The following is a 24,682-nucleotide window of genomic DNA, read 5'->3' as shown; positions in this document are numbered from 1 at the left end:
ATTCCTCCGCCCCTCTCGGAGAGCCCGGCAAGCTACCAAGAGTATTCGATATGCCAGACACAGTAACAACAAAGTCTCCAATGGAGACGTTACTGGGCCCGCTCGAGCAAATCGACGATCAACGGGAGGGCCTGCCTCATCATCCAACACCACTGCTCTTCTCTCTTGAGGTTTTCCTTTATTTCTTCTCTGCACAGATTTGCGAGCTCGGACATTAGCTTGTGATTGCCTGAAGCTTACTCCAAACCACGTTGGTGAATGAGCTTCAGAGTGTCTGAAGACAGGCTTCTGTTTGTGGCTTTCCCACTCTCAGAATTCATTGTGCAGTCATGGAGCTCCTGAACCAGTCAATCATATTTCTCATCAATGTCAATGATGGCATCTTCCTACATTGCAGCAATAGTGCCAAAAAGATCCCCGTTTGTGGTCATTCTGGGAGTTCTCTTCTTAAACTTTACAGCCCTTTCTCCCTGCTCCGTGAAGTAGAATTTTGCATGAAGGAGACGAAGGACTGATCCCATTTGGAATTTTGGGACAACAGCGACATCCATCAGGCAAAACTGCTGATTGAATATGTTGTGGCAAATTTCTTGTGGAACTGTCCACCAAGGGACTCCTTTGTCCAACGTTTAGATTCAGCCTTCTGGAACTGTGTGTTACCATGATGGTCTTTGTCGACATTAAGAACTCAGACAGTCTCTCACCCTGTTTGTTCCATTCTAGGCCTTGGGTCCTGATGTGGAGTTCTTCAGGCGATCTTCTTGGTCCTATCTTGGCATTACAATCATCGACAATGATCTTGTAGAAGATGTGGTCTTCTTTGTAGAACTTCTCCAGCTCCATGTAGAAGTTCTCAATTTCTCCTTCATTATAATTGGATGTTGATGTGTAGACAACAAAGATAGAAACTGCTGGCAGTGAGCCTCATCTATTCAAGTGTAATCATCCAATTTGGGTTGTTAGGCATTCAAATGAATCAATGCTCATGGCCAAATTCATATTTTCAAGGGCACTGATACCACAGATACCTCTATTTTTGCATGTTCCAAGGAACAGTTCTTCTCCAGTGTCAAAAATGGTGTGCTGTGATCGATGCCTTCTTGTCTCGGTAGATGTTACCACTACTTCCACTACCTAGCTGCCACCATCTCCAGGCCCCTTTCCGGACACATCGTAAGACACTTAATACCCATTTTCCATAGTTACTGCACCATATTGATGGGGTTCAAATATTGGGTGAACCATGGGAACACTTGTAAGGGTGATTAGAGGCGGCCCTAAGAATCTCCATCCCTCTTGGAGAGCCTGGCAAGCTTTCAAGAGTATCCCACTAGCATGGCAGAGCATGGCAAGCTACCTGTGGCATATTCAATATGCCAAAAACAGTAAAAACAATGGGCCTCATTCACCTGACCCTGAAAGAGCCCCCAATACGGCAGCATTAAAAAGGATGAGCAAGGAGAGACTGATAAAATCTCAGGGCTGAACTAGGTTGCCAAAACGAAGAAGGACTAAAATGACTGTCTGTACTTTCAATGCACATATGTTGCCATCGGAAGCATACGTTGAGAACCTGATAGTGCAAGCACAGAGGATCAAGTATGAAAATATAGTTGATATAATTTCTGTCTTTCTGATTCTATTGAGGTATGTTTTGTGATTCAGCACGTGGTCTATTTTGGAAGATGTTACATGTGCAGTGGAAAAGAATGTGTATTTTTCCTTTTGGGGATGCAAAGCCCTGTATGGATCTATTAGTCCTCTCTCTTCTGTCTCTTCCTTCAAAGCCAGTGTTTCCTTGCTGAGTTTTTATATGTTGAACTATCTAGAAGTGATAGAGTAGTGTTGAAGTCTTCAACTACTATTGTATTGCTAGCAATGTTCTTGTTAAAATATGTTAGCAGTTGTTTTAAGTATTTTGCTGATTCCACATTAGATGCGTATACGTTTAGGATGTGATTTTTTCTTATTGTACATATCCCTTGATTAGTAAAAAATAGCCTTTACTGTCCCTTCTAATATTTTTCAACCTGAAATACATGTTGTCATAGATTTGCTATAGATACTAGTTTGGCCACACTGGTTTTTTGAGGGAGGTGTTTGCTTGCAGGATTGTTTGCCATCCTTTGAGTCTGTGTTTGTGCTACTGTTCAGATGTGTTTCTTGCAGGCACCAGAATGTTGGGTTCAGTCTCCTCCTGAAATTCTTTTCTGTAAGATAGGACAAAAACCTGGAAACCCTGGGTAAGACCTGGGACTGACTTTCCTTTCTTCAAAGAACAATTCCTCACCCCAGCCTGAGTCCATGGTTTTTTGAGAGATCAGATGGTGGGGATCAAATCCCAGGCTGAGAAGATGAAGTAGATGTCAGGAGTGGTTTGATGGCCACCTGGTGGGGCTGATGGGGCTCTGCTTAGCGCTGCACAGTGGGGCTCATCACAGACTTTATCAGTCCTCGCCTTCACAGCAGTGCTGGGGTGGGAGAGGTGGATGGGGAGAAAGAGACCATCTCTCTCCTCTCCAAGTCACATAAGCCACCCATGGGGGCTTATTGGCTTCATGTTTGCAAAAATGCACCCAGGAAAGAATAATGTAGCAGGAAGGAAAAGAATAGATAACAAATATCTCCCATCTGCTAGAACTTGCCAGGCAAGTATAGGATTAGAATGTTAGATGTAGGTCTCTTAGATATAAGGACTATATAAATAGAATAGAATAGAATAGAATAGAATAGAATAGAATAGGATTGTAGCATTGTAGCATTGTAGTATTGTCCTCCTGTTGTTCATCGTTTGCTTGATTGGGCACCAGTAATATCTCCATTGTGAGACTTGTTGGTACTGTTTTTGGCATATTGAATATGTCATGGGTAGCTTGCCAGGCTTTGCCCTGTGGGCAGAATCACGATCACTATCACGATCATCTTGTTGTTTGTTGATTGCCTCGAGCAGGCACCAGTAATGTCTCCTTCGCCCTAGCCCTGAGATTTTAAAAAGTTCCATATTCAAGGCTCTTTCAGGGTTAGGAGAATGAGGCCCATCATTGTTACTGGTATTTGGCATATTGGGTACACCACGGGGAGTTTGCCAGACTATGCCGTGTGGGCAGGTCACACTTGGTAGCCTGCCAGGTTGTCCTAAGTATGAATGAGATAATAAGATGTCAGAAGCTGGGTTTTATCGTCTCTTGGTCTTGACCCTTGATGGGATTACACAGCGCGGGGGGTGGGGGCAATTGGTGGGTGTGACCCCTGCCTCCTGGAAGATGGAGGATCTGGGTGGAGGATGCTCATCCCCAATCTGAGCAGGCTTGGAGATCTCAGCCCTGGGACTCACATGCCTTTGTTCCTCTGCCGGTACCTTCATGTGTGTGGAGAGTGGTCTCAGTGGGCAGAATACTCTCGGTCATTTGCCGGGCTCTCTGAGAGGGCCAGAGGAATAGAACCAGGTCAGCTGCGTGCAAGGCAAATACTCTACCTACTAGAAAAATACAGAATAGACAATAGAAAAATATAAAATAGGAAACAATCAGGACTTTATCTTTAAGGGTGCCTTCTGACAGCCTCTAATATTCACGACCCGCTGAGTTTTGATGTGCTCACCAATGGTGCCAATGGTGGCTCACCTGTGGGAGACGGTTGGAGTAGGCAGACGGTTGTACTGAACACTGGCCGGCTTGTGAGACCTCTGGTGGCTACCCAGGTCACCCAAAACTCGACAGTCCGTGTGTGTTTGTCTCTTCATGTGTTTGCTTGTCTCATTCTCTGAGACTGACCCCTGCTGGACAAGGGTGGAAGGTGCCCATCCGACTAGCTTTTGACTAGGGGTGTCGTGGTTGTGATCCAGAGACAGAAAGAAAGCTTCACAAAGATCAGATCCACAAGGCTTCAGAAAAGGGTGTAGTTCATAGAAAGATTAGCAGCTCATAGGATTCGTCTCGCGGTGAGAAAGCAGAAGTGTACTCCAGGATCCATAGCCATGGGAGAATTAAAGAAAGGAGTAGCAAGAAATGGAAACTCAATTATCCAGCCCTTGACCTTGCTATTGGTGGTGACACCTAGACCAGGCTTATTAGAGCAGCAGCCCCCTTTGTCCACAGGTTTAGTGGCTCTGATTTACAGATCTGGGAAAAAATAGGTTTAGACATATCCAAATGGAATAAGCTCCCCCTGAAATGATAAAATTGTGGTCCATAGTAATAAAACTTTGTGGCCAATAGGCCAGTATGGTTTGAGTCTGGGCAGCACATGAGGACAGTGAGAGACATCATGCAAATGACTGGGCTTTCAGGCTCACCATCCAACTGAAAGTCCAGAGAGAGAGAGAGAGAGGGAGAGAGAGAGAGAGAGACAGGGAGAGATAGAGACAGAAAGACAAAGAGACAGAGAGATGCAAAGTACCTGCTATAGAGGGAGGTAAGCAGGCACTCAGCTCCTTTGTTCCAAATTGTTAAATTGTCTTTTAGGTTCCCCATCTGCCCGCTGGGGGGGGGGGGGGGGGAGGGAGTGTTCTACCTAGGTAAGAGTCTCTTGCTAGGGTGGTTGCAAAGGGGAAGAGTTGGGAGCAGTTGATAGTCTTTGATATTCCTTTCCTGTCTGAAACTTCTCTTAGAGCTTGATCCAACCTTCTCTGGATCAGTTCTGGCCCGTTAAAGGTCTAAAGCATGCCTTAGTTCCTATCTGCAATGAGGGTTCTGGCAGCCCGAGGGCTAGTGACTTTAGGCAAAGATGTTCACTCTCTCCATTTCTATTCAATACAGTTTTAGAAGTTCTGGCTACAGCAACTATCAACAAAACCAAATAAAAATAATCCAAATTGGAAAAGAAGAACTCAAATTATTCTAGGGAACTTGGGTTGTTTCCAGATTTTGGCTATTGTGAACAGTCTACAATGATACTGGTGGTGGAAAATGTGTACTGGTGGAGGGATGGGTGTTTGATTATTGTATGATTGTAACCCAAACATGAAAGCTTGTAACTATCTCTTGGTGATTCAATAAAATTATTTAAAAAAATAAAATTAAAACAAACAAACAAACAAATAAATAACTCAAATAAAAAAAAAAAGAACTCATTGCACGGCAGCAGGGGGATGAGTTGGGTGGGGTGGTGTTCCTTTCCCTATCAGCCTGTTTGCTTCAATAGGATCAGAAGTAAAAAGAATTTCATATGTATCTTCATGTAAAAATTCTTCATACTTTGAGTCTTGGAAAATGGGTTAATTTTTCTCAGGTTTTTTGTTTGAGCACCAAGCATATTAAAAAGATAATATCCTAGACCTAATAATTCTCAGATCCAAGAAATAACAAGGCTAGCTAGCATTATCAAAAATGTGAATTGCTTTCTTTTGTTCTATCCAATGGGAGAGCAAATTGAGCCTTCACAGTTCACGGTTCACGGTCCTCCCATTGTTCATCGATTTGCTTGAGTGGACCCAGTAACGTCTCTATCAGAGACTTGTTATTACTGTGTTTGGCATATTGAATACATCACGGGTAGCTTGCCAGGCTTTGCCGTGAGGGCGAGATACTCTCGGTAGCTTGCCAGGCTCTCCGAGAGGGGCAGAGGAATTAAACTCAGGTCGGCCATGTTGGCTGCGTGCAAGGCAAATGCCCTACCCGCTGTGCTATCGCTCCAGCCCAAATTGAGCCTTATGGACAACAAAAATAAACGTTTGATTTATTGTATTAGTACGTTAGGATATCCTGAAACTGAATATAGGTGTCGAGTAAAATAGGAGCTTTAATTCTAAATTTATTGTAGAAAGTGTTAATGCAACCAGATTATAGTCTAAAACTACAGAGAATGAGAAAATAGCAGAACCTTCTCACTGGCCTAAGCCAATCTCAATTAGAAATTATGCTCTTTTACAAAAAGCAGAGGTGTAAAATATTAAAGAAGGTTTTCGTGTGTTTTACGTATGTGTAATTTTTGAAATATTCTCTTATACTGGTGTCTAAAAATTTAGTAGTAACCAAAGACTTCACTGTGTGTTTAAATGTATGTTTTGCTGATATCTCAATTTAGACTTCTCTGTGGCCCTGTTTTAATGAATTTGTGTATGATTGCATTCCCTTGTAATCTGCCAATATGCTGGAGTGAAGTAGAATTCTTATGCATGCTTTTCTGCCCGAACTTTTCCATAATTGATTAACAGTTTTGATGTTTTATTACATCATCAAATGATTAGTTATCAACAAGAAATGAAAGAGTGAAGCACTCCTTGGATTTGGTAGAATGACCTCAATTTCATAAACCTGGAACGTTGGAATATCATTAAAAGCTGGATTCCCACATAAACAAGAACGCTGATTTTTTTTATTGCAGTATTAAGGTCTTGTGCCAGACCCTGAGTTGGCACCCCTGGCCCCCAGCCAGATGAGACAGATCCAGCAAAGTGACATATTCAGTCGCTAGAAAACTCCTCAGAAAGGCAGTCCACCCACAACACTAAGACTCCTCGGTTAGAAAATAAAAGGGCAGGGGCAATGCCACTCCCACAGAAACTGTCCCAGTGAAACCCGGTGAGCACCATTCATAGTGCTACATGGATAAACCTAAAGGTGATTTAAAAAGTCACACCTAGAAAAATACATATAGCATGGTCACTGTCACTGTCACTGTCCTCTCATTATTCATCGATTTGCTCCAGCGGGTCCAGTAACATCTCCATCGTGAGACTTGTTACTCTATTTCGCATATTGAATAAGCTTGCCGGGCTCTCCAAGAGGGGCAGAGGAATCGAACCCAGGTTGGCCAGGCCGGCTGCACGCAAGGCAAACGCCCTACTGCTGTGCTATGGATTTTACTTATATAGTTTTCAAAGAGTATACAAAGCCAAAATATTGTGTGGAATATAGCCATATGTGGTGAAATTGGAAATAATAGGAAATATTAAAAAAATTTAAAACGTGAGCACCTCTGAAGCACATGGGAAACCCAAACATCTCTCTTCTTAATCAAGTTCCTTTTTCTCTTCTTTTGCTTTTTGTTTTATTTTGGGGTCACACTTAGGGGTTACTCCTGGCTCTGCACTCAGGAATTATTCCTGGAGGTGCTTGGGGACTGAACCTGGGTTGACTGCATACAAAGCAAGCACATTACACACTGTTTTATCTCTGTAGACCTTTAATCTAGTTCTTGGGAGTGAGTTTCAAATGTTTTAATTTTTTATTTTAAAATCATTTTTCATTATACATATGTTACATATATCCTTGTATCACTGTATCACTATTATCTCGTTGTTCATCAATTTGCTTGAGCAGTCGACAGTAACTCTTTATTCATCTCAGTCCTGAGATTTTAGCAACCTCTCCTTACTCGTCCTTCTCAACAATGTCATATTGGAGGCTCTTTCAGGGTCATGGGAATGAGGCCCATTATTTTTACTGGTTTTGGCATATCAAATACACCACAGGTAGTTTGCCAGGCTCTACTGTGCAGGCAGGATAACTCTCCATAGCTTGCCGGGCTCTCCAAGAGAAAACACTGCCCTGTATAAATGTATACATATCAATGCATACATGAAATGTTTCCTTACATTCTATATTATGCATGGAATTATACTTTAGCAAAAATTATGAAAAATAAAAATATTAAAAATAAAATTTTAAGTATTTATGCTGTGGTATGGGAAATCTACATTGGTCTTCAGTAAGCTCAGACTGAATTTACACAAGTAGTCTCCTGACAATACCTCCAGCGTGGGGCATCGGAGGCAGTGTCCTGCGCATTTTCTCACAAACTTTCTAACATGTTGATGTTTTCAGAGCATGCCACAACAAAAGCGTGGCTGGAGTGCCAGATTAAACGTGATTCCTTACTCACATATGAGCTTTAATGTATCAGGCTGCTTCCCTTTGTTCTAACACACTTCTACTGCAGCAGTGCTGTCAATGATTACAGAATCAAGTCACCCATCTTTTATTTTGGTCCATGGGAAGGGAATAAAATGTCTGCCTAGATATGAGTGGACTTAATTTTTCAGTTTCTCAATACATCTATCCTGCTACTGTCCCAACTTCACACATGCTGAAGCTGCTTCTCAGGCGACTTCTCTCAGTGTCCCCGCTGCTGCCTGCACTGTAAAGGCTGCGATAGAAATCTGTCTCTTCACTTCTCTCCAGGCCTTGGAAGGCTCTACTGAGCTTTTGATATCAAACAGAGCATCATAAATTCCTGGGAATGACTCCCCTGCATACTTGTTGTGGCTGCTTGGAGCATAGATGACATGCCTGTTGACAAAAATAATTTTCTGTTGATTAGTTGCTCATGTAACATGTAGAGTGAAAAATACAAGTTTTTTTTTTCTAAACACAAAAACAAAAACACAACCCTCCACAATTCTAGGATTGCACGTAAATACTTAAAAAAATGTATAAAACACTTGATAAATAAACTTTTACACTCAATTATTTTAATATTGGTCTATATAATACATATAAACTAATATTTTTACTTTATACAGATGAGAAATTGACTTGGAGCAACAAAAACAAGAAAAAACATCTTATTCCTTACTGTGAGTTATGCTTGTTACTATAAAATTTGCCTCTATGTTTTTATAATCCTTAAAAGTAACCATATAGGACAAGAAGGTAGCCAAGAGGGCCAGGGCGCATGCTTTCTATGTAGGGGGCCTGGATTAGGTAACCAGCATGGTGTGTCCTCAGGGAAGCCCCCAAGCACCACCAGGAGCGACGAGCACTGAGCTGGGAGGTGCCTGGGACACCACTGGGTGTTGCCCAGAATTTTAAAAAAATCATAATTATTAAAAGTTTGAGTCTGGCGCCTTAGACCACTCGGCCATCCTGATTAAAAGTTAGGGTGAAAACCCTGCATTTTAATAAATATGTATTTTATATAAACATTTGTTATATATTATGTGTATACATAAGACATATGATACATATCTAAAATGAGAGAGGATCTAAAATTATGTATATCAAAACATACCATGAATTTTTATTTGACAGAACTGTGAAGATTTTACATTTTACTTGTGACTTTTTGAATTCTCTAAATTTTCTCTAATAAATGTATTACCAGAAACAATACAATACTAAAAAGGCTATCTGGCAATCACATTACAAGGAAAAAGTAATATAAATTTACTATATATTTTTTGAAATTTTCTATTTGCTTGCCAGAAACCGACTATATTTTCCAACAGTAATTAAAATAAAGAAAAAAGGCATTAAAATAAAGAGTTATCTTTCCCTTACCTATAAAAAGGTCTATTTGGTAATCCTAAAGGATCAATAAATGCTCGTTCAAGAAACATCAGCTGATCATTCATAATTCTCAACAATATTGGACTAAATAAAATAAATAAATACTGTTTTAACTTCATGAAAATCATGTATATCCCAATGATCTAAAAATTCATAAGAAAAGTGGAGTTAGTATAATTCAAAATTTTAAGTCTATGAAATACTATGGTGTGTTTATAAGCCCACAGAAACCTTTACAATGCAATCCCTATCAAAATTCCAATGACATTCTTCAAGAACATAAAAAAATGTTTTTAAAAATTTGTACGAAACTTCCTGAATAGCCAAAGCAATTCTGAGAGAAAAGAAGATGGGAGATATTTCATTCCTGATTTAAGTTACACTATAAGCTAGCTGTATGGAAAGTTGATTAATGATAAAAAGAATTAGTTGAATTTAGTGAAAGGAGAAAAATCTCTTCAACAAATGATGTTGGAAAAATTTGAGAACTACAGATATGAAAATAAAATTGGACTCCTATTTCACACTGTACGCAGTATTTTATTTTCTTTACCGTAGTTCTCAAATTTTTCCAACATCATTTGTTGAAGAGGTTTTTCAAAACAGATTTTAAATCTTGACATTAGTAAAATGCATAAAATTTCGATATTCATTAAAAGATATTGAGAAAACCTTTGATAGAATGCCCCATATTGCCCTCAGAGATGTCTTCAATGTTAGTAGCAATGAAAACAGAAACAAGAACAAACAAATGTGGCAACACTGAATTGTGGGTAGAAGAACTGAACAGAAACTTTTTCAAAGAAGGCATACAAATGGCCATGAGGCATATGAAAAGTGTTCCTTATCAATGATTTTTTCAGGGAAATGAAAATCAAAATGACCATGAGCTGTCATCATACATAAGCAAGGAGTCTATGTGAAAAAGTCACAAAACATTAAGTACTAGAGAAAATGAGTTCCTTTTTTACCACATAAAAAGGAAAAAAAGGAACTCTCACAATTACTGAGACTGTTGCTTGATTCAGCCTCTTTGGAAAATGATTTGGAGACGTCTCAAAAGATTAAAACAGTTTCCAGATGACTATGCAATTCTACTACTGGTAACTACTCTAAGAATACAAAAATAGCCAACAGGACATATGCAAACAACTTTCATCACAGGATTATTTGGCCAAGATTTGGACACAATCCAAAAACCTAACAACAAATGAGTAGATAAGGAAATTGTGGTATTGAAACACACAACGGAATACTTCTCAACTATAGGGAAAACCAAAACCCTATATTTTTCTACTATGTGGATGGAACTATGCAGATGGAGTGTAGGGTGTATACCTTACATGCTGCCGACCCGAGTTTGATTCCTACATCCCTCTCGGAGAGCCCACAAACTACTAAGAGTATTCCGCCCACATGGCAGAGCCTGGCAAGCTCCCTGTGGTGTATTCAATATGCCAAAGACAGTACCAACAAATCTCACAATGGAGACGTTACTGGTGCCCGCTTGAGCAAATAGATGAACAAGGGAGGACAGTGCTACAGTGAAGACAGTGGATGGAACTAGGTGTCATGTTAAGTGAAGTACATCAGAGAGAAGACGAAATACCTGATATTTTTACTTATATTTGGTTAAAAAGAAGTAACAAAGAAAGGTAGAAAACAAAGATGAATGATCTACCCTTTGATTCTGACAATAGAATTGAGGTTACCAAGTCAGCAGGAGGGAGTGGGGAAGTAGTGGTAGATTAGAAGTGACAGGACAATGTGTGTATGTGTATGTGTGTGTGTGTGTGTGTGTGTGAGTGCACGTGTTTTTTTCAATATCTTTGTGCTCAAAGCAAAAAAATCAACACTGTTGTAAATCATGTTACCTCAACAATAGCAACACTATTACTAATAATAAAATGATAAAAATTTTAATTGCTAGTAAAGAATTCTTACATGCTGTTGTCATGTTTGCATAAAACGTGAAGTAAAATTCTAAAGTCATGTTTTTATCACTTGTTAAGAGACCTGTAAAATATTATTAAACATAGAAATGTTTTTCTTATGAAGTTTCATATTCCTAATTATAAAACCATATATTTAATAATCTATTATGGGCAGCCTAAGCATACACTTTGATTAAATTTTTTAAAAAATACTGAAGGGCTAATAATAATGTGTTTCATATATAGGAGGCATGCACTTAAAAAATTCTACTTTATAAAAATCTTCTTAATATTCTCACAGTACTTTTCTTCCATCTTAAAATGGTGTCAAATTATGCTTTGACTTTGTGATTTACATATAATTAACATTAACTGCTTTTGAGCATTTGAAAAAACAGTGGTCCTACAATATTTTACATTTTGAATAAATATAACTATCTGGTGGAAATAAGAACAATGAGCTCTTCGGAAGAAATGACACTAATAAGAGGGAGAAGAATGAGTTTGTTCTGGGAGTAGCAGATTTTATTGAACTATTATCTTTAGATAATAAAAGGACAAACAGAAAGCTGAAAAAAACTGGGCCCAATCATAGAGAATAATTATTCATTCTAAAATGGGAATTCTGTTATTAATCAATATGAATAGAAAGCATTAAAAACTTTTCAAAAATATTTCAACAACAAAAATGCCAATATCTTTTTAACTATAAATATCTACTATTGAAGAAATTTTGTAAGTAGAACCTACTTATTTTTGTCCAAATCATGAAGTCTCTCATTAAACTTAGAAGCAATTTCTGTAAAATTTTTCACTGCAGAATAAAGTGAATCTGAAAAAAAGTCAATTTAATGTATTATTCTATAATTTAAACAAAATAAACAATATAGGCAGCTGTATCATCTCTTATTTAACAAGGCATTTATAGTTTTACATTATAAGTGAATCAGTGAAATTAAAAGTATATTTATTAACGCAAAGAGAAAATTTGATCAAGGGCAAAAGATCAATGAACCTAAAGTAGGTTACTACATTTACAGATTATTAGAAATACAGATAATGTTGAAAGATGAAATATAGCATACCAAATGATACTCTGTATTTTTGCATTTCTTGTTCATGTTTCATGGAAATGTTGTAGATTTTGTCAGCATACTTTTTTAAAACTACAGCATAATCTTGACAGTCAAAAGGGAGAACCACGGAACTGGCTACTTCAAATACCATCCCTCCTCGAATCTGGGCCACAGCAAGGTGATTCTTAAAAGTTGGATCATAAAATTTTTCCACAAGCTCATATGTGTCATAGACACTGTGATACAATGGATAGCTGCTGAATTTGCTTGTTGCCTGCAAAACAAACATCCCTTATAATACAGCTTAAGATAAAATGCGTAGAGCTACACATAAGAATCTTAAGATTTCTTTGGTCGGTACTGAAGGAAAACACTTAAGTGCTACAATAAGCTACTTAGAAAAACAAATTCTATAATATTAATATATTAAAACACAATACAGAACTGTGGATGTAGCTCAAGTGGCAGAGCTTTATAATTACTCTTAAAGAACTCAAAAGTATAGACTTACCCAATTTTTAGTGTATCTTGCTCTGCCTGAAGCAATTCCAAGTCTTTGGAAGAACACCTCAAAATCATTACCAGATCCTAACTTGCCAATCCTTCCAGAGATAAAAGTATAATTATTTCAAAGTACATATGATTATTTCAGAGTAATTTAAGTAGATAAAATTAATTAAAAAAATAAATTTAATTAATTTAATAACATTTTGAAATTATATCTACTTTATTTTAAATGTAATTTTAGATGTTTTATTTTAGTAGGAAAAATTTATGAAAATGATAACAATGCTGATTACCAACACCTACTTTTATAGACTATTTTGGGTTGGAGAGGCCATATGTCACCTCACTTTTAAAGATTCAGAAAGTTGAAAATTATTTTGGTTTTATGACTATTTTATCATATACACTCAAATATATAAAAAGTTAAGATAAAATTTTCAGATGATCATGTAAGTTCCTACTCTTAAGAACTTAGTTTTCTTATTTTGAGGCAAGACTCAGCAGTGTGTAGGATCACTATTGGTTCTACACTCAGGGAGCACGTCTGGGGGCTTGTGGGACCATATGGGTGCCAGAGATTGAGCCCAGGTTGGTCATACCTAACCTGCTGTACTATCTGTATGGCCCCCAAGAATTTAAAATATTTTTGCTTTTAATACCTACTACCTTCAACTATTACAATATTTATTTTTCTTACCTTGCTTGCAAAGATAAAAATTAGTGTGAAAATGGTTCAAAGAGACAGTTGTGCGTGTGGGTTAGATCCCTGACACGGCATGCCTCTTGGGTGACCTAAAGCCGGAATAGCCCCCACACTACCCCCAGATAAAAACCAATAACAAAATTACACATCACATATCTCAATATTTTTAAATTATCTTTTTATTTTTATTATTATCCAGGGAGGGTGAGCCACACCAAGAGGTGCTCAGTCTGGGGGTGGAACTGGGGTTTGTCATAGGCACAGCAAGGGCCTTACCCCCATACTGAAGGCTATATTATTCTAGAGTAACTGAAATATACATTAACTATATAATGTGCAAAAAAGAAATTTATAGAGTTATTAGAAGACAAAAAAAGTCAGGGGGTATTAATTTTTACCATTATATCAATTCAGACCTTTGATCTATATGCCTCATCCATATCACCATTTAAGAGTAATATTACGTGCTTTTAAATGATTTGTGGATTAACATCAAAATACATATTTTCTTTGTGAAACAAAGAATTTCTTATTATAAATGTATGTAGAGTTCCTGTACCTGGGTTTGCCAGTCACCTCGGAGGAGGGGCTCTTCTCATTCCAGCTTTCATAAAGGGATTTGCCCTCAAAGCCTTCGTCAGGACTTTGAAGCTACAGGTAAAAGATAAGAAAGAGAACATTTAAGAATCATGTTTTAAAATCTACATATTCATTAGCCATGGGAGGAATTAATTATGTTAAAAAGGGTTAAAATTTATACACGGTCATTAAAATTTTTGGAAAGTTTCTGACAGTATAAAAATGCTCACATTTTAATGTGTAAAAGCAATTATATTATAAAATTGCATAGAGTGTACAGAAAAGATTAAACAAAATTTTTACCAAGCCACTGTCTTCTGATGGCTGCTCATATTATATTTTCGTGTCTATTCTAAAATAAAGGCCACTATTCTGAAAACAAGTTTGGGGGGTGTTGGGTCATGGCCTGCTCAGGCTCACTCTGGCTCTGTGCTTGGGACACTCCTGGCAGGCTTGGGGACCAGACAGGCTGCGGGGGATGGACCCAAGTCAGCTGCACTCCAGCCCCATGCTTTGAAATTTAATGATATCTAGGTTTTATTTTTAAAACCTATCTGACATATGTACAGCTTATGCTATACTAATAAATTTTTACAATGTTGAAAACCAGGGATTTCAAATTTATTTGGCAATCTTATGGCCTTTCAGAAAAAAAAATCAGTTTAATGCTCCCCTGAAAATCCACCTTCTTTAAGCAACAGAAAGCATGGCTGCTCCCTGCCCCTCCCCCCTGAAACTGTACCTGCAGCTATTACAGCCCCCAACACCATTCCAGAGTACCTGTACTACACACTTTGGGAAACATTGTCAACCAATAATAAATGAAAAAGATGGAAAGATTTACTTAAAAGTGAAATAATAAGATATCTATTTGGAGAAAGCAATTGTGCTTATTTTGGTAACTACCTTTCAATTGATAATTCTATTAAGTGGGCAAGTTATTCTAATTTTTTTTAATCTCTCGTAACAAAAATTGGTTCCAGAACTCTTTTGTTGTATCTAACTCTAGAACCAGTGGATTCATAGGCTTGGAAATTTCAAGAGAAGAAACTTCCAATGTGTCTTGTGCGGTAGTCAGAGCCTCAGATGACCTCACAGAGCTGGAGACAGCACAGCACCTAAGACGCTAGCCTTGCAGGCACCCAGCCAGGTTTGCATCCCTGGCATCTCAGACGGTTCATCTGAGCACTGCCAGCAACAGTCCCTGAATGCAGAACCAGGAGCAAGCCCTGAGCACTGTGCCTCCACAGCCCCCACCAGGAAGAACTTAGATAATTTTAGCTGTCAGGTTAGGGGGCTCAGTGAATTGTGCTCTGTGGCACAAAGTTAGGAAGCAAGTTCATGGCCTCAGGGGGACTCTGCTCCAGAGTGATTTGCTCCTGGGAGTAATACTTAAGAGTTTTTATACATATTCCTTTTCAACCTGTTAGTACTTTAACATGCAGTGTCTTGAATTAATTGAGATCACTATAGAAGAAACCAGTTTAAAAACATATATGTGCATATATATACATATATATGGTAAGAAACTGTACCTCTTATTGTGTACGTACAGCAATGATAAAAAGCAATAATAAAAATGTGAATTAAAGTTTAAAAATAAAAATAATTGTTAAACCAAATGACCACATCCTGGTTCAATTACTCTATACAATGTGTGCTTTGGTAGTTTGTGCTTTTTGAGTTTGGTGTTTTCTCTCTCTCTTTTTTTTTTATAAATGCAGAGGAATTGGATAAGGATGTAATCTATTTACAAAATACTATTCAGCTATGAATAAGATAAAACATCTGAGATGTTTGAAATTCGATGAAATAAAATGAAGATACCTTGAAATAAAATGAAATAAAATGAAGATACCTAAATATACACTCATATGTAATAGACAGATAAGCCAAAGCAGTAAATAATCAACTAATCCAAACATTCAAACATAAGCTTGAGGTCCTGAGGTAGCACTCAATAGCCCGAGTGTATGCTTCAATCTCTGGCACTGCATGGCACCTAGTGCACCTCTGCAAGTATTCTCTGGTCACAGAAAAAAGAATAGCCTCCACTTGGTGTGACCCAAAGAAACAAACAAAGCAATTAAAAAATTAGAAGTGGTAGACCCGATTCTTCCTCAAGTCTACCTTAGTGTGAAAGCAAATGAGGTTGTCTGTATAGTTTATCAGTTGCAATATATTATGGAATAGATATTTGCTGTATGGAAAAAACAAGTTATCATATATAGTTACTTTACCTCTTTTGTCAGATTGTATACCAAACTATACATGAGTGGTGAACACTCAACTCTCAGAGTGTAATTACCTGAAAGATAAGGAGAGGTTGACTTTTATTTTATTATTTAATTCTTTTATTCAAAGACAACTCCTAACTCCTTAGGTGTTCTTCTTAAAATATAAATCTGATAAAAACTATCCATCTCATCACTCAATAAAATCCATAGTTCTGACATACAGGAAACAATTGCTGGTTACCTCAAAAAGAATCTTCATTTCATTCTCCATAAGAATCTTTGAGGGGATAATCTCGCCATTGGCCACCATTCAGATCGCATGTCCTTCTCTCCCGGAAGGAGCATAATATGATGTTCGTTGTAACCATGCCGTCACCAGGCTGTTTCGCTCGGGGTTCCCCAGAGAGGGGAGGGTGAGAGCCCTCCCTTCTCAAGGGACCCAGCCCAAGCAGCCGAAAACCTCCAGAACTCAACTACTGCCACACTCACGGTCGCTCTCCACATGCCTGGGCCGAGCCTCACCCACAAGTGAACCTATTCCTGGACACTTCATAGGACACACCCTACCCATACTCCTAGAGTACCACACCAACTTGATGGGGTTCAAAGTAGGAGACAACCAATCTGAGAGGGAAACATTCTTTTTCTTCTAATATATGTATGAACATATATATATGTATATATGCATATATCACTTGTATCACTTGTCATCCCATTGCTCATCAATTTGCTCAAGCGGTTTCCAGTAATGTCTCCATTCGTTCCTGTTGTGTGCTAGTAGCCCAATGGCATCTGCTCACTTGAGGAACAGGAAGAGTCTCAAACCGTTCATTCAGGGTCTTGACGAAGAAGTCAGACCATCTTGTAGGTGGGTGGCCAGGTGTTCTTTTGGCGTCCATGGAATCCAGTCAATGACAGCTCTAGTCCAGCAGTCGTCTCCAAATTGCATTACATGTCTGGCCCATCTGATTTTTGACACCTTGGCAAACGAGGCAGCATCCCTGATCTTCGATTGTCGACAGAAGTTGGAACTCCGGATTCACTTGAGTGAAGCGTGATACTCCAAGCATAGCTCTTTCGATTCCTCTTTTGGAGACCCAAATCGCATTCTCATCCTGTTTTCATAGGGCCCAGGTCTCTGAGGCTTATGTGTGTGTATAGATATAGATATAGATATAGATATAGATATAGATATAGATATAGATATATAGTCCGGCAAGCTACCGAGAGTATTTTGCCCCCACGGCAAAGCCTGGATTCAATATGCTATACACAGTAACAACAAGTCTCAAAATGGAGACGTTTCTGGGCCCACTCGGGAAAATCGATGAACAATGGGAGGACAGTGTTTGTTTGTATACACACACATATATATGTATGTATATATACATAAACATATATAAACACACACATATATACATATATACATATATGTATGTATATACATACACACAAAAGACTTAACCTTTAACAAGACATTAGTGATCTTTTTTAGAAGGACTTAATGGCCCCTGGGAGATATACAACAATCTTCACATGCTTTCCTCTAAGGATACTTTTTTTGTAGCGTTTTCAGCAGCTTTTCATAACAAAAAATACAAAATATACTATTTCAGTTCTGTTTTGGGGCAGGAATTGGGGTTCAGGATGAAAATATTCAAAATATTGTGGTGGAATTAGTGTTTGAATATTAAATGTACTCAAATATTGTGAACTACTTTATAAAGTTAAAAAAATTTCTTTTTGAGTCACACTTGGCAATGCTATACACTCAGGAATTACCCCTGGCGGTGCTCATGGACCATATGGGATGCTGGGAATTCAACCCGGGTCAGCTGCGTACAAGGCAAAGGCCCTACCCACTGTGATATTGCTCCAGCCACAAACAAAATATTTAAAACAAAAAAATAAAATAAAATAAAAAAGAAGCTTTGAGGTCTACTTATGCTGTGTCCTCATTATGGAATAATGTTCTAATTTTTAAGTGCATCATGTGCTTCCTTTCTCACTTACTCCTATGTCTGTTGTGCATTCTTAAAAATTACCCTAAAAACTATCCTTAAAAGGGCTACCCCCACACCACACATACACACAAATAAGGTGTTTGTTTTGCACATGACTGACCCAGAGTCCATCCCCGGCATCCCAGATGGTCCCCCAACCACCGCCAGGAGTAACTCCTGAGTGCAGAGCCAGGAGTACCCCTGAGCACAGCTTGATGTTACCCAAAACCTCCCCCAAAAGAAATTTCAAATAAGCAAAACAGTGTCCTCAGATATTGTAAGCAAATCTGACTGCAAAACTTTAAGATTCATGTCTGACAAAATCATTTATTGAAGCTTTAAAAATAATAGACATCCCAGGTTAATTTTTCATAGAATTGGAAAATTTGATTCTAAAAATCCACATAGATAAATTAATATGCATAGCCAGGTAATTATTTATTAAAATTTCAATCTATATTGATTGGAGTACCATGATTTACTATACTGTTGATGGTGGTTTTATATGTGCTTAATTCAACAGCACATTTATCACCAGAGTACCAGCCTGCTTTTCTCTCAGGGGGTCCTGTAGGCCCTCTTTTCATCTATACCACACTCCCACAAACTCAGTTCTGTTAGTCAGTTAATTTCTGAAAACAGAAAGTGTGCCGATAAAAGTGTGAGCTGGAACAACTATGTGCAACTATGTGTTCTGGTGGGGGAACACGTGCCTTGTGTGTAAGGCCTCTGGGTCTGATCTCTCACAGCACAAAGATAGAGCAGTGGAAGTGGGTGGGACCAGAGCAGGGCAGGGTTATGTAAAGGCACAGATACAATGATCAAGCAAAGATACTTGCATCACTATACAGTAGACTCAGACACAGAAAAACTTGGGATAAAAGGATGGTTACTGGAAGATAAAGGATAAAAACTGAGAAGTCTGAGAATTAATAGATGGCAGAGAACTGATACACAAACAACTCTATTGAATTAACTGTAGAAGTTTAATTGTTAATAAGATTTATATGCACTAATAGGGAAAAATTAAAGGGGACAATTAAAGAGGCAACTTATAGAACAAGTTAGCTCTAATATGACATCAAAAGCCCAGAGCAGAATGTGAAATATAATGCAGTTGACAGAAGGATGAGGTTGAAGGAGATGAGGTTGACTTGAATCTTGGTACAAGTTTTCACTTGCTGTGTGGTCTTGGGAAGTTAATTCTTTTGAATCTATTTCCTCTTATACACCACATTGAACGTATGAGGCATTTTCCCAAATTTGAATGCATATATTGTAATTAAATTTAAAAAGCATTTTTCTACTCCATTTTAGAAGCATAGGATCCTTAGATCCATGATTTGTTTATTCATTTTACAGTTATTTATGTAAATACCACAAAATAAGTCATTTGGCAAATGTCACTCATCAGAATGCCGATGGCCTGAAGAGGCTGCCAGGTCTAACAGCTGCTCTGTCGGTGAAAGGAGCTCTAGGATAGCTGAAGCATGTCCATAACTAAAGCTGAAGCCTGTCCCTAAATAAAGTTGTTTAATGTCCCTATGTGTGTTTGGTATGCCCAAACCAATAATTACAATGGGTCTCATTCCCATGATCCTGAAGGAGTCACCAATATGGCAACATTGAGAAGGATGAGGAAGGAGAGGCTGATGAAATCTCAAGGCCGAACTAGGCTGCCAAAATGAAGAAAGACAAAAATGATTGTCTGTATTTTCAATGCACATACGCTAGCATCAATGCATCGATCGAGGATATGATGGTACAAGAGTGAAAGATCAAGCACGACATTATTGTTTTGACTGAGACAAGAAGGCATCAATCACATCATGCCGTTTTCAACACTGGAGAAGAACTGTTCCTCGGAACATGCGACAAAAGAGGCATGAGAGGCGTCAGTGTCCTTGTCAACACGAACTTGGCCATGAGCATTGATTCATTCCAATGCCTAACAACCTGAATAGGACAATTACACTTGAATAAATGTGGCTCACTGCCGGCAGTTTCTATCTTTGTTGTCTATGCACCAACATCCAATTATAATGAAGAAGAAATTGAGAAGTTCTACATGGAAATGGAGAAGTTCTATAAAGAAAACCACAACTTCTACAAGATTATTGTGGGTGATTTTAATGCCAAGATAGGACCGAGAAGGTCAGCCGAAGAACTCCACTTCAGGACCCATAGCCTAGAATGGAACAAACAGGGTGATAGACTGTCTGAGTTCATCATGTCGCCCGAGACCATCCATGGTAACTCACAGTTCCAGAAGACCGACTCTAAACGCTGGACATGGGAGTCATCCCTTGGACAGTTCCACAATGAAATTGACCACATCATATTCAATCGACAGTTTTGCCTGACCAATGTCACTGTTGTTCCAAAATTCCAAATGGGATCAGATCACCGTCTCCTTCATGCAAAATTCTACTTCACAGAGTGGGGAGAAGGGGCTGCAAAGTCTAAGAAGAGAACTCCCAGAACAACCACCAACTTGGAGCTCTTTGGCACTATTGCTGCAACATGGGAAGATGCCATCGTTGACAACATTGACAAGGAATACGATCAACGGGTTCAGCACCTCCATGATTGAGCGAGGAACTCCAAGAGAGAGAGAGCCACACAAAAAAATGCCTGTCTTCAAAAACTCTTGAGCTTATTTACCAACGTGGTTTGGCCCATGCCTCAGGCAACCACAAGTGAATGTCTGAGCTCGCAAAGGAGTGCAGAGATGCGATAAAGGAAGACCTCAAGGAGAGAAGAGCAGAAGTGCAGGTAGATGTGGCAGAAGCTAGAAAAAGCATTTGTAATGCCTGCCTGTCCTTTGCCAACTACAAGACCAAGATGACTGCCCTCCAATGCCCTGATGGATCTATCACATCTTCCAGAAGGGCAATGGAGAAGATTATTCATGACTTCTACTCAGATCTCTTGGATAGCCACGTCCACCTGCTCACATACAAAATTCCACAGGATGGTTATGTTGTTCCCGATATTCTCCCTTCTGAAATCCAACATGCCATTTCGTCAGTAAAGAAACGAACAGCACCTGGCCCAGACAAGGTCAGACCTGAACATCTGAAGAACCTGCCATCAACACTCATCAATACACTGGCTTGCTCTTCACATGCTACCTGTCTGAATGCAAGGTTCCGTCCCAATGGAAAACCAGCAGGACTGTACTACTGGACAAAAAGGAAGACATCCATGACATTGGCGACTATCACCCGATCTGCTTACTGTCTGTCATATACAAGCTGTTCACTCTAGTCATCCTGAACAGGATTGGCAGAACACTAGATGAAGGACAACCATGTGAGCAAGCCGAGTTCTGCAAAGGATTCAGCATGATCAACCATATCCACACAAAAATCAAGCTCATTGAGGTTTCTCGGGAGTTCAAGATGCCACTCTGCCTAACATTCATTGATTTAAAGAAGGCCTTTGATTCTGTTGAGATGGAAGCAGTCATTGAAGCCCTAGCCAATCAGGGCATTCATACTCAATACATCAGGATACTCCATCAGCTGCATTATGGATTCACTACCAGTATCTCACCATTCTACAAAGAAGTGATCATCAATGTCAAGAGAGGAGTTCAGCAGGGTGACACGACTTCACCAAAACTCTTCAGTGACACCCTTGGGAATATCATACGACGACTGGAATGGGAAGGAATGGGAGTGAAGATAGATGGTCGGCAACTATACCACCTCCGCTTTGCTGATGACATCATTCTAATAACACCAAACATTAGCCAAGCAGCACAAATGCTGGCCGACTTCAACCATGAGTGTGGAAAGGTCGGACTACAGCTGAATCTCACGAAGACAATGTTTATGAGAAACAGTCTCGTTCCTGACGTTCCATTCACTCTCAACGGAATGACCATCTCCGAATGCAACAGTTATGTGTCCCTAGGTCAAGAAGTCAACATGACGAATGACCTGGCACCTGAGTTGCACAGGAGGAAGAGAGTGGCTTGGAACGCCTTCAAGAGCATCGAAGAAATAGCTAAGATGACGAAGTACCTCCGGCTCCAGACACATCTCTTTGATTCCACTGTTCTTCCTGCATTAACATATGCCTCAGAGACCTGGGCCCTAGGAAAACAGGATGAGAACTCTATTGGGTCTCCCAAATAGGAATCAAAAGAGCTCTGCTTGGAGTATCATGTTTCACTCAATGAGAGAAAGAATTGGAGTTCCAACCTCTGTCGATGGTCAAGAATCAGGGACGCTGTCTCATTTGCCAAGGTGTCAAAAATTAGATGGGCTTGATATGTAATGAAATTCGAAGATGACTGCTGGACTAGAGCCGTAACCCACTGGATTCCAGGGATGTCAAAAGACCGCCTGGCCTCCCACCTACGAGATGGTCAGACTTCTTCATCAAGACTCTGAACGATCGGTTTGAGGCTCTTCATGTTCCTAGAATGAACAGACGCCATTGGGCTACACTAGCACGGGACAGGGACAAATGGAGACATTACTGGTGCCTGCTCGAGCAAATCGATGATTAATGGGAAGTCATGTGATCAAGTGATCAATGTCCATAACTACCGCTGCTCAGTGTCCCTAACTACAGCTTATCAGTGTCCCCAACTACAGCTGCTCAGTGTCCCTAACTACAGCTCCATCATGTTCCTAACTACACCTACTCAGTGTCCTAACTACAGATACAGTGTTCCTAAATGCAGCTGCTCAGTGTCCCTAACTACAGCTGCTCAGTGTCCCTAACTACACCTGTTCATGTCCTAACTACATCTGCAGTATGACCCTAACTACAGCTGCTCAGTGTCTCTAACTACAGATGCTCAGTGTCCTAACTACAGCTGCTCAATGTTCCTAACTACAGCTGCTCAGTGTCCCTAACTACAGCTGAAAATTTTTCTTTCCTGGTAGAGTATAATTTACAACCCATATTGCTGCTTCTAAGCATAATATTTTTGTATTTTATTCACCTTTATTCAAAATATTCACCTTCTATTGAAGAATCTGCATTAATGTAGGCCACACCACGTTCTTGAAGGAGTCTAGAATTATCCTTAAACAAGAAAGAAATACATAAACATATAATTATACTCTCCCCCTGAAAAATGCATATTGACATTAGTATATAAAGCTATATGGATTAGGTTGACTGAAGTTAGCCACAAATTTGATATGTGAGATTGTCAAAGTCGAGTTTCTATATAAAAGACTTACAGTAAAGTTTACTGGTAAAAATGAAACAAAAATATTTTAAGACTAAAATTTAAGATGAAACTAGATTCTTCATATGGCAAATGAGAAAAAGCTAACTTTTCTTTAACACTGTTTTTTAGCACAGCGGGTAGGGTGTTTGTCTTGCAAGTGGCCCGCCCGGGTTTGATTCCTCTGTCCCTCTTGGAGAGTCTGGCAAGCTATCGAGAGTAACCCACCCACATAGCAGAGCCTGGCAAGCTCCCGGTGGCGTATTCGATATGCCAAAAACAGTAACAACAGGTCTCACAATGGAGACATTACTGGTGCCCCCTCAAGCAAATCGATGAACAACGGGAGGACAGTGCTATAGTGCTACAGTTTTTTTGGTAATGTGGTTTTAATAATATTAATATATATGGTTTTGATGTAGTTACCAAAACTACATCATCAGCAAATGCCCAAGATGCTCGATCGCTGTCATTTCTTAATAATATTATAATTCATCCTTCTAGAAATTATCCACTACCTCCACTACCCAGCCATCACCTCATTCCAGGCTGGTTTCCGGATGCTTGAGCTGAGCCTTATGCATGAGTGAAACCCCACAGAACCAGGTAAGCAGAACTTTGTAACCTTTTACTCCAGGATCAAGGGGACTGGAAACAGAGACGTTACTGGTGCCCGCTCGTGCAAATTGATGAGTAATGGGATGTCAAGTGATCAAGTGATCAAGAAAAGCAATTACTTCACCAAACATCAATGACCTCCCAAAAAAAATCTTAGAAGATTTCTTCCACAGATATGTCATTCTTTAAAGAATATTATCTGATTTACTCGAGCGGGCCCAGTAACGTCTCCATTGGAGACTTTGTTGTTACTGTGTCTGGCATGAATACTCCCAGTAGCTTGCAGGAGATGAACTATTCATAACAATTAAAAATAGGTCCAGTTGATCTCACCCAGGTACCTGTTTGGCTGCAGGGCTCCTTCCCAGGGCTGTGCATCTAACAGGATCCCCAGAGAGTGGCCAATTTTCTTTTCTTTTCTTTTTTTACTAATTTTATTGAATCACTGTGAGATAGTTATAAGCGTTCATGTTTGGGTTACAATCACACAATGATCAAACACCCATCCCTCCACCAGTGCACATTCCCCATCATCAATATCCCCGGTATAACCCCCCTTTCCCACCCTTCCCCTGCCTCCATGGCAGAAATGATTCCCCAC

General features: G+C 39.3%; 1 protein-coding gene across 3 annotated transcripts in view; it reads right to left on the bottom strand.

Moving 5' to 3' along the window:
* Window positions 1–8,034: 8,034 nt before the first annotated feature.
* Window positions 8,035–24,682, bottom strand: part of FOLH1 (folate hydrolase 1) — a 73,736-nt gene continuing 57,088 nt past the window's right edge. Inside the window, exons 12-19 of one of the 3 annotated variants that reach the window (XM_056114601.1) lie at window positions 23,252–23,315; window positions 16,270–16,337; window positions 14,010–14,101; window positions 12,752–12,842; window positions 12,250–12,514; window positions 11,915–11,996; window positions 9,222–9,314; window positions 8,035–8,231 (exon numbers count right to left, since the gene is read on the bottom strand). In XM_056114601.1, the coding sequence (XP_055970576.1) occupies window positions 8,042–8,231; window positions 9,222–9,314; window positions 11,915–11,996; window positions 12,250–12,514; window positions 12,752–12,842; window positions 14,010–14,101; window positions 16,270–16,337; window positions 23,252–23,315 (945 nt within the window). In that variant the 3' untranslated portion in view covers window positions 8,035–8,041. The remainder of the gene's footprint in view (window positions 8,232–9,221; window positions 9,315–11,914; window positions 11,997–12,249; window positions 12,515–12,751; window positions 12,843–14,009; window positions 14,102–16,269; window positions 16,338–23,251; window positions 23,316–24,682) is intronic. The other 2 variants (XM_056114602.1, XM_056114603.1) reach the window with 2 other exon arrangements.

This window comes from Sorex fumeus, unplaced genomic scaffold (assembly GCF_029834395.1).
Source record: "Sorex fumeus unplaced genomic scaffold, SorFum_2.1 ptg000026l, whole genome shotgun sequence".
Taxonomy (NCBI): Eukaryota; Metazoa; Chordata; class Mammalia; order Eulipotyphla; family Soricidae; genus Sorex; species Sorex fumeus.
The sequence above is the reverse complement of the archived record's forward strand: the minus strand, read 5'-3'. Positions and strand labels throughout refer to the sequence as shown.